Here is a 12,870-nt window from a genome sequence, read left to right as displayed (position 1 = left end):
TGATTTTATTGAAGGAAAAGATATCCTACCTAACCCAACCGATCGCTATCAACAATTTTTCGTACTAACCTAAATGTATGAGGAAGGCTGGTATTTATTCAGAAATGGGGTCCTGGCTGGTATTTATTCAGAAATGGGGTCCTGGCAGGTTATTTAATTTTGGAGTCAGATATTGGAGCAACTGTATACTGGATGCTTATATTAGCTGGCTGAGTATTCTTGTGTTTGTACTTCCTGTATTTGTCAAAAACTTGTTACCCTGAATTTGTTTGGATAAAGGCTCTCAGGAAGTTTTCGACGGTTTGGCTTACAGCTGCAGATAATTTTATCTTGAAAGAGAACTACGCTAGGCTCTTCAGACCAAATGTACATTCATGCGGCACACAATACATTCATAAGGTACATCAAGAACAATCTCAAACCGTCGAACCTTACGAACTGCTCTCTCATATGAAACTCGATTTATTTTGTATATCCAATAAGGGAGGAAAGAAAGAGAAACAAACAGCTCGGAACACAAAACCCCAGCTGTGCTTATTGCTTACAGATATACAACAATTAGGTATGGGGATGCATAACCTTTCCAGTTAGCAACATCCCATTCAAAAAACTGGGATGCACTGCACACTTCAATTTGCCCAAGAAGTTGGGCGTCCATTTTGACACCTGCCCGTGTTATAACAATGGATTCGTATTTTAGTGTTCCGTCAAGCATTCTTCTCTTTTACCAAAAGAAGGCTGTTCAGTGCTGGGCATTGATGGTCTCGGCTCTTTAGTTCATATGCGAAAAGACTTGTGGCTCTCAAGAGAGCCATGTATCATGTCCTTCACTTGCATGTGTTCACCGAGCTAAAATGGCTCATTCTCATAGGTCGAAAGCTGGGAGTCCGACAAGACTGAGAATTGTTGTGTCTCCACGAGAAGCTGCAGCAATGATTGTGGGTATATAGTAAGATACATTGTTAGCAAAATTTTGATGAAAAATAGATCTTGTAATGCAAACTAAGTTGCCAACCCTTCAAACTAATAACAAAGAGAAAAGGTTACCAACATTCTAGAAGTGCTGTTGGTATGTACAAAGGGTTATCTTACTAGTCATGCAGTTAAACAAGGAATCATCATTATAGTTAAAATGCAAAAACGAGACGATCAAACAAGGGACAAAAATAACCAACCTTGATGAATGGTCGATCGCTGACAGGAAATGAGCCAACAAAACTGTCTTTTAGAAGAAGTGAGACCTGAACAAGCGAGTGAATAATTGCATAAGTCATTAAATCTTTGTTTTTATTATCTGATAAAAGTACTATTACGATAATATTGCCTCCAGTTGAATTCCGTTGAACTAGCTCACTCAAACCCAATTCCATAAACTGTCCAGGCTGGGTTGAGGATTTCAAATTTTTGATTGGGTCTGCGTTGGAATACCAACTATAATTGAAGTTAGGTAACCTAACTCAATTTTGACCTGAACCCAACAGTACGTGACTTAGATACATGATTTATAACTGTGTACTAAATAAACATATTAGATGTTACTTCTTTGGACCTATGAAGCACGGACACACATAACATGAAGCCGTGTCGTGTCCGTGTCGGACACACGTGTCGAACACACGTATCCTATGTATTTTTTAGGATTTGCCTCGTGTCGGCGTGTCGGATGGCCGTGTCGGATCCGTGTCCGTGCTACATAGATATATACAACTTTGATTAGCTTCAACCAGATTGACCCTAATCAAACCAATCTAGTCTAGGATAAGGCTTGGGTTACGGTCAGGATGCTTGACTCGATCAGAACCTATCTGCACCAGGAAATGTCTTACTGAGGGTAAAATGAAAGCTACTTATGACTAGTTTCTGCTAACCTTGTCATTGTTTGATTGCACATTAGTGATGGTATGAGATCGCAAGTTTGAACAAAGTGATTCCAAGTAGTGTTTCATGACATTCAAAAAATCTCCAGCTGCTTCTGCCTGCAATTGACCACTATAAGATAGATTAATACCCACGTTTCACTAAAAGGATCAGGATAAAAAGTTTCATGATTTCTACAAGAGTGCTACACTTAAGGAAATGGAACCCAATTTTCATCAAAGGGAAAATACACATATATAATCAGTTATGATATAGCACAATCATCGCATACTAGATTGCATGGAATATAAGTAGAAGGAAGATATATGGAAATGTTGCAGAAGACTGATTGGTGCAATATAATTGTCAATAGAAGATGAAGAAAAATATCATGGAAGAAAGTGCACAAATATGGTCTAAAACATAATTCCTAAGATTAGAAAATATAGTTTAAGTGTAAAAAGCATAATTAAGGACCAGATAGACTTCCAAGTTCCAATACAACTCATACGGCTGTCACACACACACACACAGACACACACACACACACAGAGCCAGCCCCACCCACATACAGACACAAACACGAATCCAACTATGGAAGGCCACTAGACATCTAATTATGAGTCTAAGAAGCACAGATGCCGTCTATTACATTTGGCAGCACGAAGGAGAGCCACCAAGATGTGATTCCTTGTGTTGTCAACCTAAATGTGTGCTTAAATGGCATGTATATAATCATAATGCGCAGATGCTGGTGAACAAATAGTCTTAACGGGTTGATATAATGGATGCCTAGATGGACAAGAAACTTCCCTAAAGGAACAATTACAATGAACAATTTGATACAGTGAAGCTGGTTTGTAAGTTCTCTGCAGCAGATAGAATACATCAGCTTTAAACTTCTCCCAAAAAAAAAGAAGAAAATAAAAGAATAAAAAAGTGTTTCATCCCTATCAGTTGAAAACTTCATACTAAAAAAACAAACGAGCCAAATCAGTTACAACTTCAATAAACATTTATTGTTCTCTTAGTTGATATCATGATATTCTGAAATTTTTTGCCATTTTCATGGCCACGAGCCAAAAGTTGAAATGCATTGGCTCAATAACTAGAAATCAATTCCACAATAAATGTCTTTTTAACATGTGTTAAGAGGTAGATTCGAAAAAGAAATACTAGATTCATCTTAGGGCACGTCCAAAATACATTTCTTTTCACAGGTAAGACATTGAAAAAAAGAAATAGAAAAAAAAAGCTGAACTCCACTGGGTGACCAATGCATCAGTGATAAACAATGGACACATGAAAGAATTTTGTCACCTGAATTTCACTGCATTTGTAAATAGGATGCCGTTTAGCTATAAAATTTTCACATGAAAGTCTGGCATGAATAGGACCTAATTGAGAGACAAGTTCCTTATGTCGAGGAAGTTGAGGCAATGGACAAGCTTTCACCTGCAAGATTAAAAAAATTCAAGAGAGCAAACATATGATATATCATGTTACGATTATCTAACTGAGTCACTGGAGTATCTGTTTTCCGTAATACTGAGTTCATCTAGCAGACGGCAGTAGATATGTTGTTTAGGTAAAAGTTCGCATTAGTTTTGGCAATAATTACTTCATCACAATTCCCAATGCACTACTATAAGCCATAGCAATGTAACATGAAAATTATTGTCTAGAATTTGATACATTCACCTTGCTCTCCGTCTTCAAAGTTATTGATGGAAATGTTAATGGAAAGTCACGCTTATGAGCATGATCTGATCATATGGACCAACATTTTAATATGTTCACAAGCTCAAAAGCATAGATGTAAAACACGTTTCATGAGCTTTATCCAACAACAGAATTGTTTTCCTTTTCTCGCAACAACCATCCATACTTTTAGGTCAGGCCGTCACCATCTTAAAATTTCCTACAAATTTCCTAACACCTTGGCTTGTGCATCCCTCAGTTCTAGTTACATGTACTCATGCTATGATAAACTATATTTTCATACCTATCGCATATCCCATAGAATATTTTGCACACTACATGTACTTATTTCTCATCTTTCCGGATCTATTTTCCATAAACCATGGTATCATTTACATTTCTCTAAATTCTTACAAAACATTATTAATTTGAAAACCTAGCATCCCAATCAATCACAGTAGACAGATATGTGGCCACAGTGAGCAATTAACATGATAAGGTAGATTAGAAGTAAAATCTAATGAAACATGCACTAGATAAGATTTTTTGTAACCAAACTATAATTTGATATCCAAGCTATACGAAGGTGCCACTGAGACCGGGCTTAGTGGTAAAGCAGAAGGTTGGCTTATTGGTGCACAAGTTCATGACTGGGCTATGACCTTTGCTTGAAAAATCATCAGAATTCTATAGAACAATATGAGCTCTTTTATGAACAAGTACAGTATGTCCATAACTTCAATGAATTTTAAAGTAAAATGTCACATCTTCATGACTATCAGACTGTCCATTGATGCACACCATGGATGCAATAATTGCACACAAAGTTTTAGTTTGAAAACGTTTCTAAGCAGCATAAAATACAATCAAGAGACAGAACGGAGAAACCCAAAAAATATCAGAACTACAAAACGTGATATATGACAGGGTATTCATACGCATCAAAGTAACCTGGTCTTTGTATACGTTAACTTGAATAAGATTGGGTGTTTTCTTCATTTCGGTTGGCTTATTCTGAATTCCTACCTGTAAATTCAATGAACTGTTATCAATGCCATTAAATAGTAATTAGTAAAAAGATAATTTAAACTGCTTAGCATCAGCATGAAATATTTCCTTAAATGTTTAAGCAACATCCAGATCCAATAATAGAAGGAGAAACATGAAATATTGATGAAGTGGAGAAATTAACTTAAAAAGCTCAAGTTTGGAAAACCAAAAAAGAAACAGAAAACAAAACTGACATCAATACCATTAAAAGCCAAAAAGATCATAACTTTCTTTATGAGCAAAAATCTTTTCCCTTGGTTACCTCAGACTACTATGAATTTCAGTAAAGCTTGTGTTACGACATGAAAGCCATGAAAGATGCAAAAGGATGGGAAAAAACACTTCAACTACCACAAACAAAGCTCAACCTACGAGTGAGCTTGCAAGTTGATCAAACAACAAAGACTAGCTGGATAAACTCGAAAAAAAAAACACAACAAGACAAAACAAAACAAAAACAAAAAAAAGGACCTAAGGCAGAAGATATTTTAAAAAATAATATTATAAACACAGTTCACATTGCAAAGAGAATTATCCAAATTTTAACAAAAGAAGAAGACAATAGTCTTAGACTTACAATGAATGGTACTGGAGCATCAAGAAAGTCAAACAATCTTCTTGGTAGAACCTGAAAGAATTAAAATATATCTTAAGGTGGTGTAACCCATTCTAATGGATGGATGAGCTATTGACAGATTTTAATCAAACGAGAATTTAAACTAAATTCAGGAAGGAAACAAAATGCAAGTATTGAAAAAAGAATAAAAGGATATGCTTAAAATTTAAGATATCGAAGCCTCTTCAATCACAATTAAAAAAAAACGTGCTGTGTCAAGCCTCCAATATTATGTTTTTTTCTTGCTAAAACTCAATAAAATCAAAGCTGTCACCTTTCTCCCTCAAACAATAATCAACAAGAAGTTCTATATACCACTACTCAATGTTCACTTTGTAGAGAAACAAAGAAAAACAAAGAAGGCAAAGTTATTATTCCATCTAACCATAACCTCTCTTACATAGATTAGGACAATATTACAAAACAGGTATGAGATAAAATCATATCTGCTCACATCTCACAAGATCTCATAATATCTATTAGATTTAAATATCAATATTATCTAACACACTTAACTACCTATCCTCTCATTGTTTCTTGAAGACACAGGCAACTGATTATTGCAAATCATGCCTTTCAATATAGTAGCAACTAGCAACATATCAGGTATTAACAAATATAGGTTAAAGTAGCTTTCTTTTACAAGTCTAAAAGAACTTTAAACAAACATATAAGGGCCCAAGGAAACACTCAAAAAGAAAAGCCATCTATAATTTACCCAGTTTGCTTCCCATGATTAGTACTTTAACAACATGAAAATAGAGATTCCAGTATATTATGATCATGTACCTACTACCTTGAAGAACTAAATTATTTAATAAAATGTCATAAATTGGACATCGAGCAAAGTTTGTTAAGGGGTAAACATTGATCTCTTGAATCTCCTTTTAATGCTTGAAGCACATGAATAGTACAATATTTTAATTAATGTAAATAGTCACTCTGGACTTTATGCCATGCTTATCTAGCAACATGCATTTTTAAGGAGTTTGTTTGCCACCACTCTAAAAAGGTACAAAAGAAAACTGTATAACCTGAACGAACATCCTAACAATGTTACATTAAACGCTGGGCGCTTCTAGGCGTCGGACTTGGCGCCCAACGCTTAGTCGCCTAGGCGGTTACATTAAACGCTGGGCGCTTCTAGGCGTCGGACTTGGCGCCCAACGCTTAGTCGCCTAGGCGGGCGCCTAAGCGGTTTCTGGGCGTTTTTTTTCTTTTTTCATTTAAGTGGTGGTCGATGAGGTTTTGCTGAAGGTCGGAGGAGGTAGTGGAGGTGTTCATATTTGGAGGTTAATGAAGTTTGGAGGACGTGTATGCTACGATACATAAAATCACAATCAAGGCCTACAGGGTGCAATCCACATAAGCAGACAATGCTCACCTAAACGTTCGTAATATCTAGGTGGGCAGCCTAAATACCGCCTAAGCGCTAGGCGCTAGTTAGGCGGTCTAGGTACCGCCTAGGCCTAGGCGTACGCCTAAGCGGACTAGGCGGAGGTTTTTTAAAACAGTGCATCCTAACAATATGTTGCAATTTAAAAGGCATTCATATTACTATGCCAGTTAGTATCATTTTTCAGAAAGATAAAAAAAAAAGTCCATACATTTCTGCAGCATTCATGAGATGAGAAAAATGGGAAATGAACCAATGGAAGGAATATAATCCTTAAAATAAAATCAGGTAAATCACATAGGAAAAAGGAGAGGGAAAACATGCACTTACCCCTATAGAGCAACAAACCATAACATATGGGGGAAAATGTATGGTTGACAATTATCAGAATGTCAGTTATGTACTTGCAAGGAGAAATCACGGCATGTGCTAGTTCATGGGAAAAAAATCATAATTAAAAAAACATTTCATATCATGCCAGTGACACAGAGACATACGCTAGGTACATGATTAATACTGGAAATGAGAGAAATATTACATCTGGTGATTCCGAAAACAAAATAAAATATCATGCTTAATTGCAGAAAAACAATGATGTTGTGCATTCACACAAAAAGACAAAGAAAGGTGCCAGATTCCAATTAGAAACATTCTCTACAAATTAGGAGACTCACTGGAAGGAACAAACTCTGCCACTCGAATGGACGAATGATGGGTATAACCGATAGGACAATTGCAGATAAAACACCCTATGGACAATAGTACTAGGTTAGAAACAAATATGACTTGAAAAGGAAGAACATAGCTGCATGATTCCAAATATAGTCTCTAGCGGTAGTACACGTACCAAATTTGGGCATATGACTACCACTTGTTTTTCCAATAATGCTCCCGCAATTAGTGTCAAAACCTGAAAGACAAGTAACATTAGCTTCCTCTACATTGTATTAATAATGAGAACCCCATAATTAACAATTAGATTACTAGAAAAGTAAATTATTTTCATTTTGCAAAGTGAACGCTAACCATGTTTCAAGTAGTATTTACTAGTGGAAAAAATTAAGGAAACTGCCCTAGTCCATTGGTTAGAGGATATTACACTTTCTAGAGATAGAACACGGCAAACCGTAGCCACCGTCCATATTGATAATGCAAGACCTTCTTCTGCAGCTGCTAATCGTGCATTAACCTTGTCGGAGATTTTTCCCCTCAGAAATGCTTTACTAGTTGAATGTTAGAAAATTGAAGGATGCTATTAATAGGGGATCACCTTATATCTTACCTCATTAACTTCTGTAGGAAAAGATATATCAATCTGAGAAACATTGTCCAAGCCCAAAGAAGTTATATTAGGTCTAAAATACTTGATTGGCTGTAAATGCTCCAGAGGGTGAAAAATGATTTCACGTCCCCGAGGCGGCACAGGAAGAGTGTGATATCCGCAAACAATTTGCAACGGTTCGTTATTGTGTAACTATTAAGATAACATCAATAATGAAAATTAGAAGAGGCGCATCTAAAAGCAGTAGAAGCTAAAGCCACTAGACAAAACCGAGAATACCTTAGCCCATTCCATCACTTTTTCATCACCAGCAATATCGTGTTTGTAACACAAATCATCATCTTCCTCCTCTGATCCTGTGCCTCTAACTGAACTGTCGGAAGAAACTAAGCATCATATTTAAGTCGATATTTCAAATACTTGGACATCAAGGCATACAAAAAACAAGAGCGAAAACAGAATATAAAGAAATTATTTTTTAAATAAATTTGAAAGGGAGAATCAAACTAACATAATTGGTTGAAACAGAAAAAGGGATTTCGTGATACCTGTACACAGAGACTATACTTTCTACATGCAGCAATCCACAGTTTACACAACTATAAGTTGTGCTATTCTCTGGTGATGTTTGACCAGTGTCGAGGCTTCCATTAGTTCTGTCAAAACTATCAGAGCGAGAGCCAGAGGTTACAGATGAATGATCATCGAAGTGACCCCAAGACTTTCTGGATTCCCTGTCCAGCTCCCGTACATGACTGAAATCTGAACATTCACTAGCAGCACTTTCAGGTGAGTGAGGTTCCAATTGCCTGAACAAAAATGGCGGAACTTCTCTGTCGGAAGGAAGGCCAATTGAAGGTGAAGTAAGACCCAGTATACTACCAGCTGGTATTGCATATCCCATCCAACTATTACAGAATTGTCCGTTTGGAGACTCAAAGTTCTCATCAAGTTGATCTTGCTCTGTGCCCACGAAAGGAATTGACTCTGTTAGAGCCATTTCACTGACAAATTGTGTTATCCTATCCAGTCGCTCCTGTGCAGTTATGCTGTGAATAGGAAGCATAGATGAAAATCACACATACACGACAAGCATCAGACGCTTATAAACTTCATATTCTTGAGTTAAACCTAGATAAGGATAAATGCAACTTGCTAACAAGGCAGACCTATTTAACATCTCGAAGTGTAGCTCAAAAAATGGCACTTTCGTAAGCATGCAATAACAACGTGGTGCAGAAACCAAGAAGCGGCCTGACTTGCAAGAAGGATTAAGGGGCGAAATGGCACCTAAAATACCAGGTGCTCTCTGAACTATCTCCTGAACATGTAGGCAAACACCATACAGAGTTGTACTGTCTGCTACCTGAACAGTATGAGCAATAGTCAATCATATATCATGAACGGCAATGGCATCCTAACTTATTTCTTATCAAATAAACATATAAGGTACAGTCATGTAAATTGTAAAGTGTAAAGATATATGCAAGCAGAAGAAATTTGGGATTAATTTAGAGAAAGACATACTAGATTCTCCGACTTTGTACTGAGCTGAGATTCAAGAGCGAGCTGGCATTCTTTCATTTGACACCTTAAATCAGAATTATTCACAAACTATTTCTGTTCAATAATTAGCGATTCAGGGGTATTCATGAAGCTAACTAGGAACTGAATCTGGATGCTAATGAATCAGGACATGTGCTAGTAAATGTTCCCTAAGAACCAATAAACTAGAATATGGAATCAAAAAGCTAAAATGAAATCAAATAGCCAGCCTCAATGCAAGATGTCAATGATCAAATCAGATCAAACAGCATCATATACTCTCTTTACAAGTGTGAGTTTGGGTAATTCTATCCATGGTCAATGTTACCCTTGACCCATTTGGAATAACATTGTTATCCTATCGTATGTTTAATCCAGTCATCAATCCACTTTGATTACTCCTAAACATTTTTCAAATTTGAAATTAATTATCCGATCACCAGACATTGTTATTCGAATATTATAAAACAAACTATGATAAAACAATTAACAATCTTAGTTCCTATAACTGTTCCGTCATCGCGAAGGCAACACATGGCAGGGAGATAATGAGTTATGGCTTGGGTTTATAAAGATAGGTGTTTAACGTTGAAGGGGTTTATGTGCAATAGAGGAAAGGAAAAGGGTTTAGTGCAATTCTTCAAATGAAGTGCGAGTAAGAGGCAAGACTTCTGAGCATAGGACTTGATTTTCATGTATGCACATAAACAGACATCATATGGTAGGTCAGGGATTTATTTATTTATTTATAGGAATACATAGGTCATAGGGGCTTGCTTGCAAATATAAAAGGTTGGGGGTTTTCTATGCAAAATCGCACACATGAGTTTGGTGGGCCCTGTAAGATCGTGGACTGGAGCCTGGAGGAGTTTCATTCTTCCATATATACATGGATGAGGTTATATAATATCATAAATAGGATTGATTAATATCAACTCAATTAGGTTATAACATACAATTAATCTACCATCCTCGCTGATGTGAGTCCACAATCACCAATAAAAAGGGATAAAGAATTCCATCAAAGCCCTCCAAACTTTTTCATTTTTATCTTTAAAGTTTATAAATTTGATTAAATTGCTTTTACTTCTGAATCATACATCTTTGAGAGTTTATTTTTTAGGAGTTATCTATAGTCTTGATTACTAGGAGTTTTTATTCTTGAATTCTTATGTAACTAGTTTGCTTAAGCCTTGTACACGGCACAAGCATGTCTTCATACATGAATATGCAGCAAGCCAGAGATCAATGATCAAAGAACTGGTGAATCTCTCTTCCTCCCAGAGTCTCATTTTTCTCTTTTGAATTACACTAATGTATAAAAGATTTGTTCCTGATTCGCTTCCACTTTGTTTGGTTTTGCTAGACTTTAGCATTGTAATTATTTATCTTTTTTATATTTGTTTGGATGGGGTATGTTTGGTTCTCGAAGTTAATTTCTTAGAATTATTTTTTTTAAAAGATAATTTTTATTGCTATTCTGTAAAAATTAATTTTTTAATGTTTTATGCTTATTCGCACTGTAATATCCCAAAGTTTATCTTAGGTGTTGGTATGGGATACATTCTTGGAGTCCACATATATAATGTACTAAGTTTGGTCCAACAAATTGATCCATAGAATAACTTCAGTGTAAATCCTCATTATAGGCATTTGTCCAGTACAACACACAGACCCAAAATAAAGAACCCAAGTACTTGATCACATGCATCCCACCTGGTGTTTAAAATAGTGGAGGTGAAAATTGGACCTAAATCATTATAAGGACACAAAATAACTTATCAGGCCAAACATGTAGCTTTGCATCACCTTAAGAAAAAAATCAGAAGAAAAAAATAATGTGAGTAAAACTATTCTGATTTCCATCTTCAGTTTCAAATGCGCATGAGTATTCCAGAAAGAGTCGAGATCTCAAACAATTTTAAAAGCAGAAGATCAAGGAAAGCAATAATGTCAAGGCAAGGCAGTTAAAGCTTATGGATGGAGATCTTTTCAGCAGTTAAAGCTTATGGATGGAGATCTTTTCAACAATGTCAAAGTAGATGAGACTTTGAGAGTATATTATACAAACGGTAACAGCAGGAAGATCAAAGATGAAAAGTAAGTGTAAATATTGACTCTGACCTTAATGATAAATAAAGGGCTATCTTCCTTAACAAACAGATGATTGATTAACAGAGTGAATAGGATGTCCCAAAAAGCAGGTCTGCAGCCCACAAATGCTTAAATAAAATCAAACTTTAAGGTTGTTTTAAATAGCAGTAAATGACTGTAACTTAAAAGTTGCAAGAAAACAGTATTTGCCAATGAAGAAAATTTCCTCTAACATGATGCCAATAATAGACACCTGTTGGAATATACTTTCCAATGTGAATCTAGAACACTTTTAACTATCAGAAGGAGCAGCAAAATATAAGGCATCCAGCCTCAATAATTTCACATGGGAATTCTAGATAATGAACGGAAGGATGCAAGGCAAACCTTCAAACGAAAGACAAATGATGAATCATCATGTGCCAAATGCTCCTGCATTGAAGGTTACAGCATACTGTTAGTGGCGCGCTCTACTGCTAATAAGGATGTAATAGGCATAAAGGTACCGGCTGATGAATGGCAAAAAGAGAAACAACAAATCCGTTAATATGAAAAGAGAAAGAAGCCACAATACAAAGTGTTAAATCTATTACTAGATCGTCTTTACCTCTATGCTCAACTCATGTTTCTACAGTTTTCTAGTACCTTCCTAAGGTATTATTTAACATTGGTTTAAGTTTACCTTGTCCTTGTTGAGCATAGTCCACATGGGCGGAGTGTGAGAATACGTACACCAGCTAATGGGCATAAAGGCAATTGAAGCAAAATTTCACCAAGGGCCAAACAAAAGGTATTATGTATCTGATACTAGAAAAATAATGAAGTGCATGTTTCTCGTCCTATTATCCATCTGTTCTGTTGTCCACACTTATCTCAATCATACTGTGGTTTCATTTTACTTTATGAATTCTCATTCTACAAGAGATTAGTAGGTACATTAAATTATTCGATAGCCTTTTCCACCAGTTCTCGGTTATCAAGTGAGTGATGTTAATCAGTTATCATATTTAGTTTTGGACCATCTTTTTATGATCTATTAACCAAGCCCCTTAGGAGATTATGAGTCCAACATATTTGCAACAAACTGAGCATGATATAAATCCTCCAGGCTAGAGACTATAAGAAGGGTGATATTATGATAATGGTTAATAAGCAGTCATACACACACATACATGACTAAGAGGGATTGCTACAACTCTCATAACTCAATTTGCCCTCTTCTAATGATTAGCATTTCCTACATTCAAATATGAAGCAAGATTGTACAAAAAAAGCAAGACTATCATACAGACTCCTCTTCTTCTAAACATCTCTCCTCCACGAGCTTAC

At 36.1% G+C, this 12,870-nt stretch overlaps 1 protein-coding gene across 3 annotated transcripts in view; it reads right to left on the bottom strand.

Annotated features, from left to right (window-relative positions):
- The window catches only part of LOC109824961, a 23,895-nt gene continuing 11,392 nt past the window's right edge, over positions 368-12,870 (bottom strand). The window contains exons 5-18 of one of the 3 annotated variants that reach the window (XR_002242859.1): positions 11,929-11,973; positions 9,072-9,268; positions 8,451-8,951; positions 8,182-8,275; positions 7,903-8,094; positions 7,720-7,809; positions 7,468-7,530; positions 7,295-7,369; positions 5,186-5,236; positions 4,510-4,584; positions 3,178-3,312; positions 1,869-1,989; positions 1,176-1,241; positions 368-924 (exon numbers count right to left, since the gene is read on the bottom strand). Coding sequence is in view for 1 of the 3 variants with exons in the window: in XM_020391603.1 (XP_020247192.1) it covers positions 850-924; positions 1,176-1,241; positions 1,869-1,976; positions 3,178-3,312; positions 4,510-4,584; positions 5,186-5,236; positions 7,295-7,369; positions 7,468-7,530; positions 7,720-7,809; positions 7,903-8,094; positions 8,182-8,275; positions 8,451-8,951; positions 9,072-9,268; positions 11,929-11,973 (1,767 nt within the window). In the remaining 2 variants the exon portion in view is untranslated. Of the gene's footprint in view, positions 925-1,175; positions 1,242-1,868; positions 1,990-3,177; positions 3,313-4,496; positions 4,585-5,185; positions 5,237-7,294; positions 7,370-7,467; positions 7,531-7,719; positions 7,810-7,902; positions 8,095-8,181; positions 8,276-8,450; positions 8,952-9,071; positions 9,269-11,928; positions 11,974-12,870 lie in introns of those variants that run through there. The other 2 variants (XM_020391603.1, XR_002242860.1) reach the window with 2 other exon arrangements.

Source organism: Asparagus officinalis, chromosome 10, assembly GCF_001876935.1.
Source record: "Asparagus officinalis chromosome 10, Aspof.V1, whole genome shotgun sequence".
Lineage (NCBI taxonomy): Eukaryota > Viridiplantae > Streptophyta > Magnoliopsida > Asparagales > Asparagaceae > Asparagus > Asparagus officinalis.
This window is presented reverse-complemented; position numbering and strand designations above follow the sequence as displayed.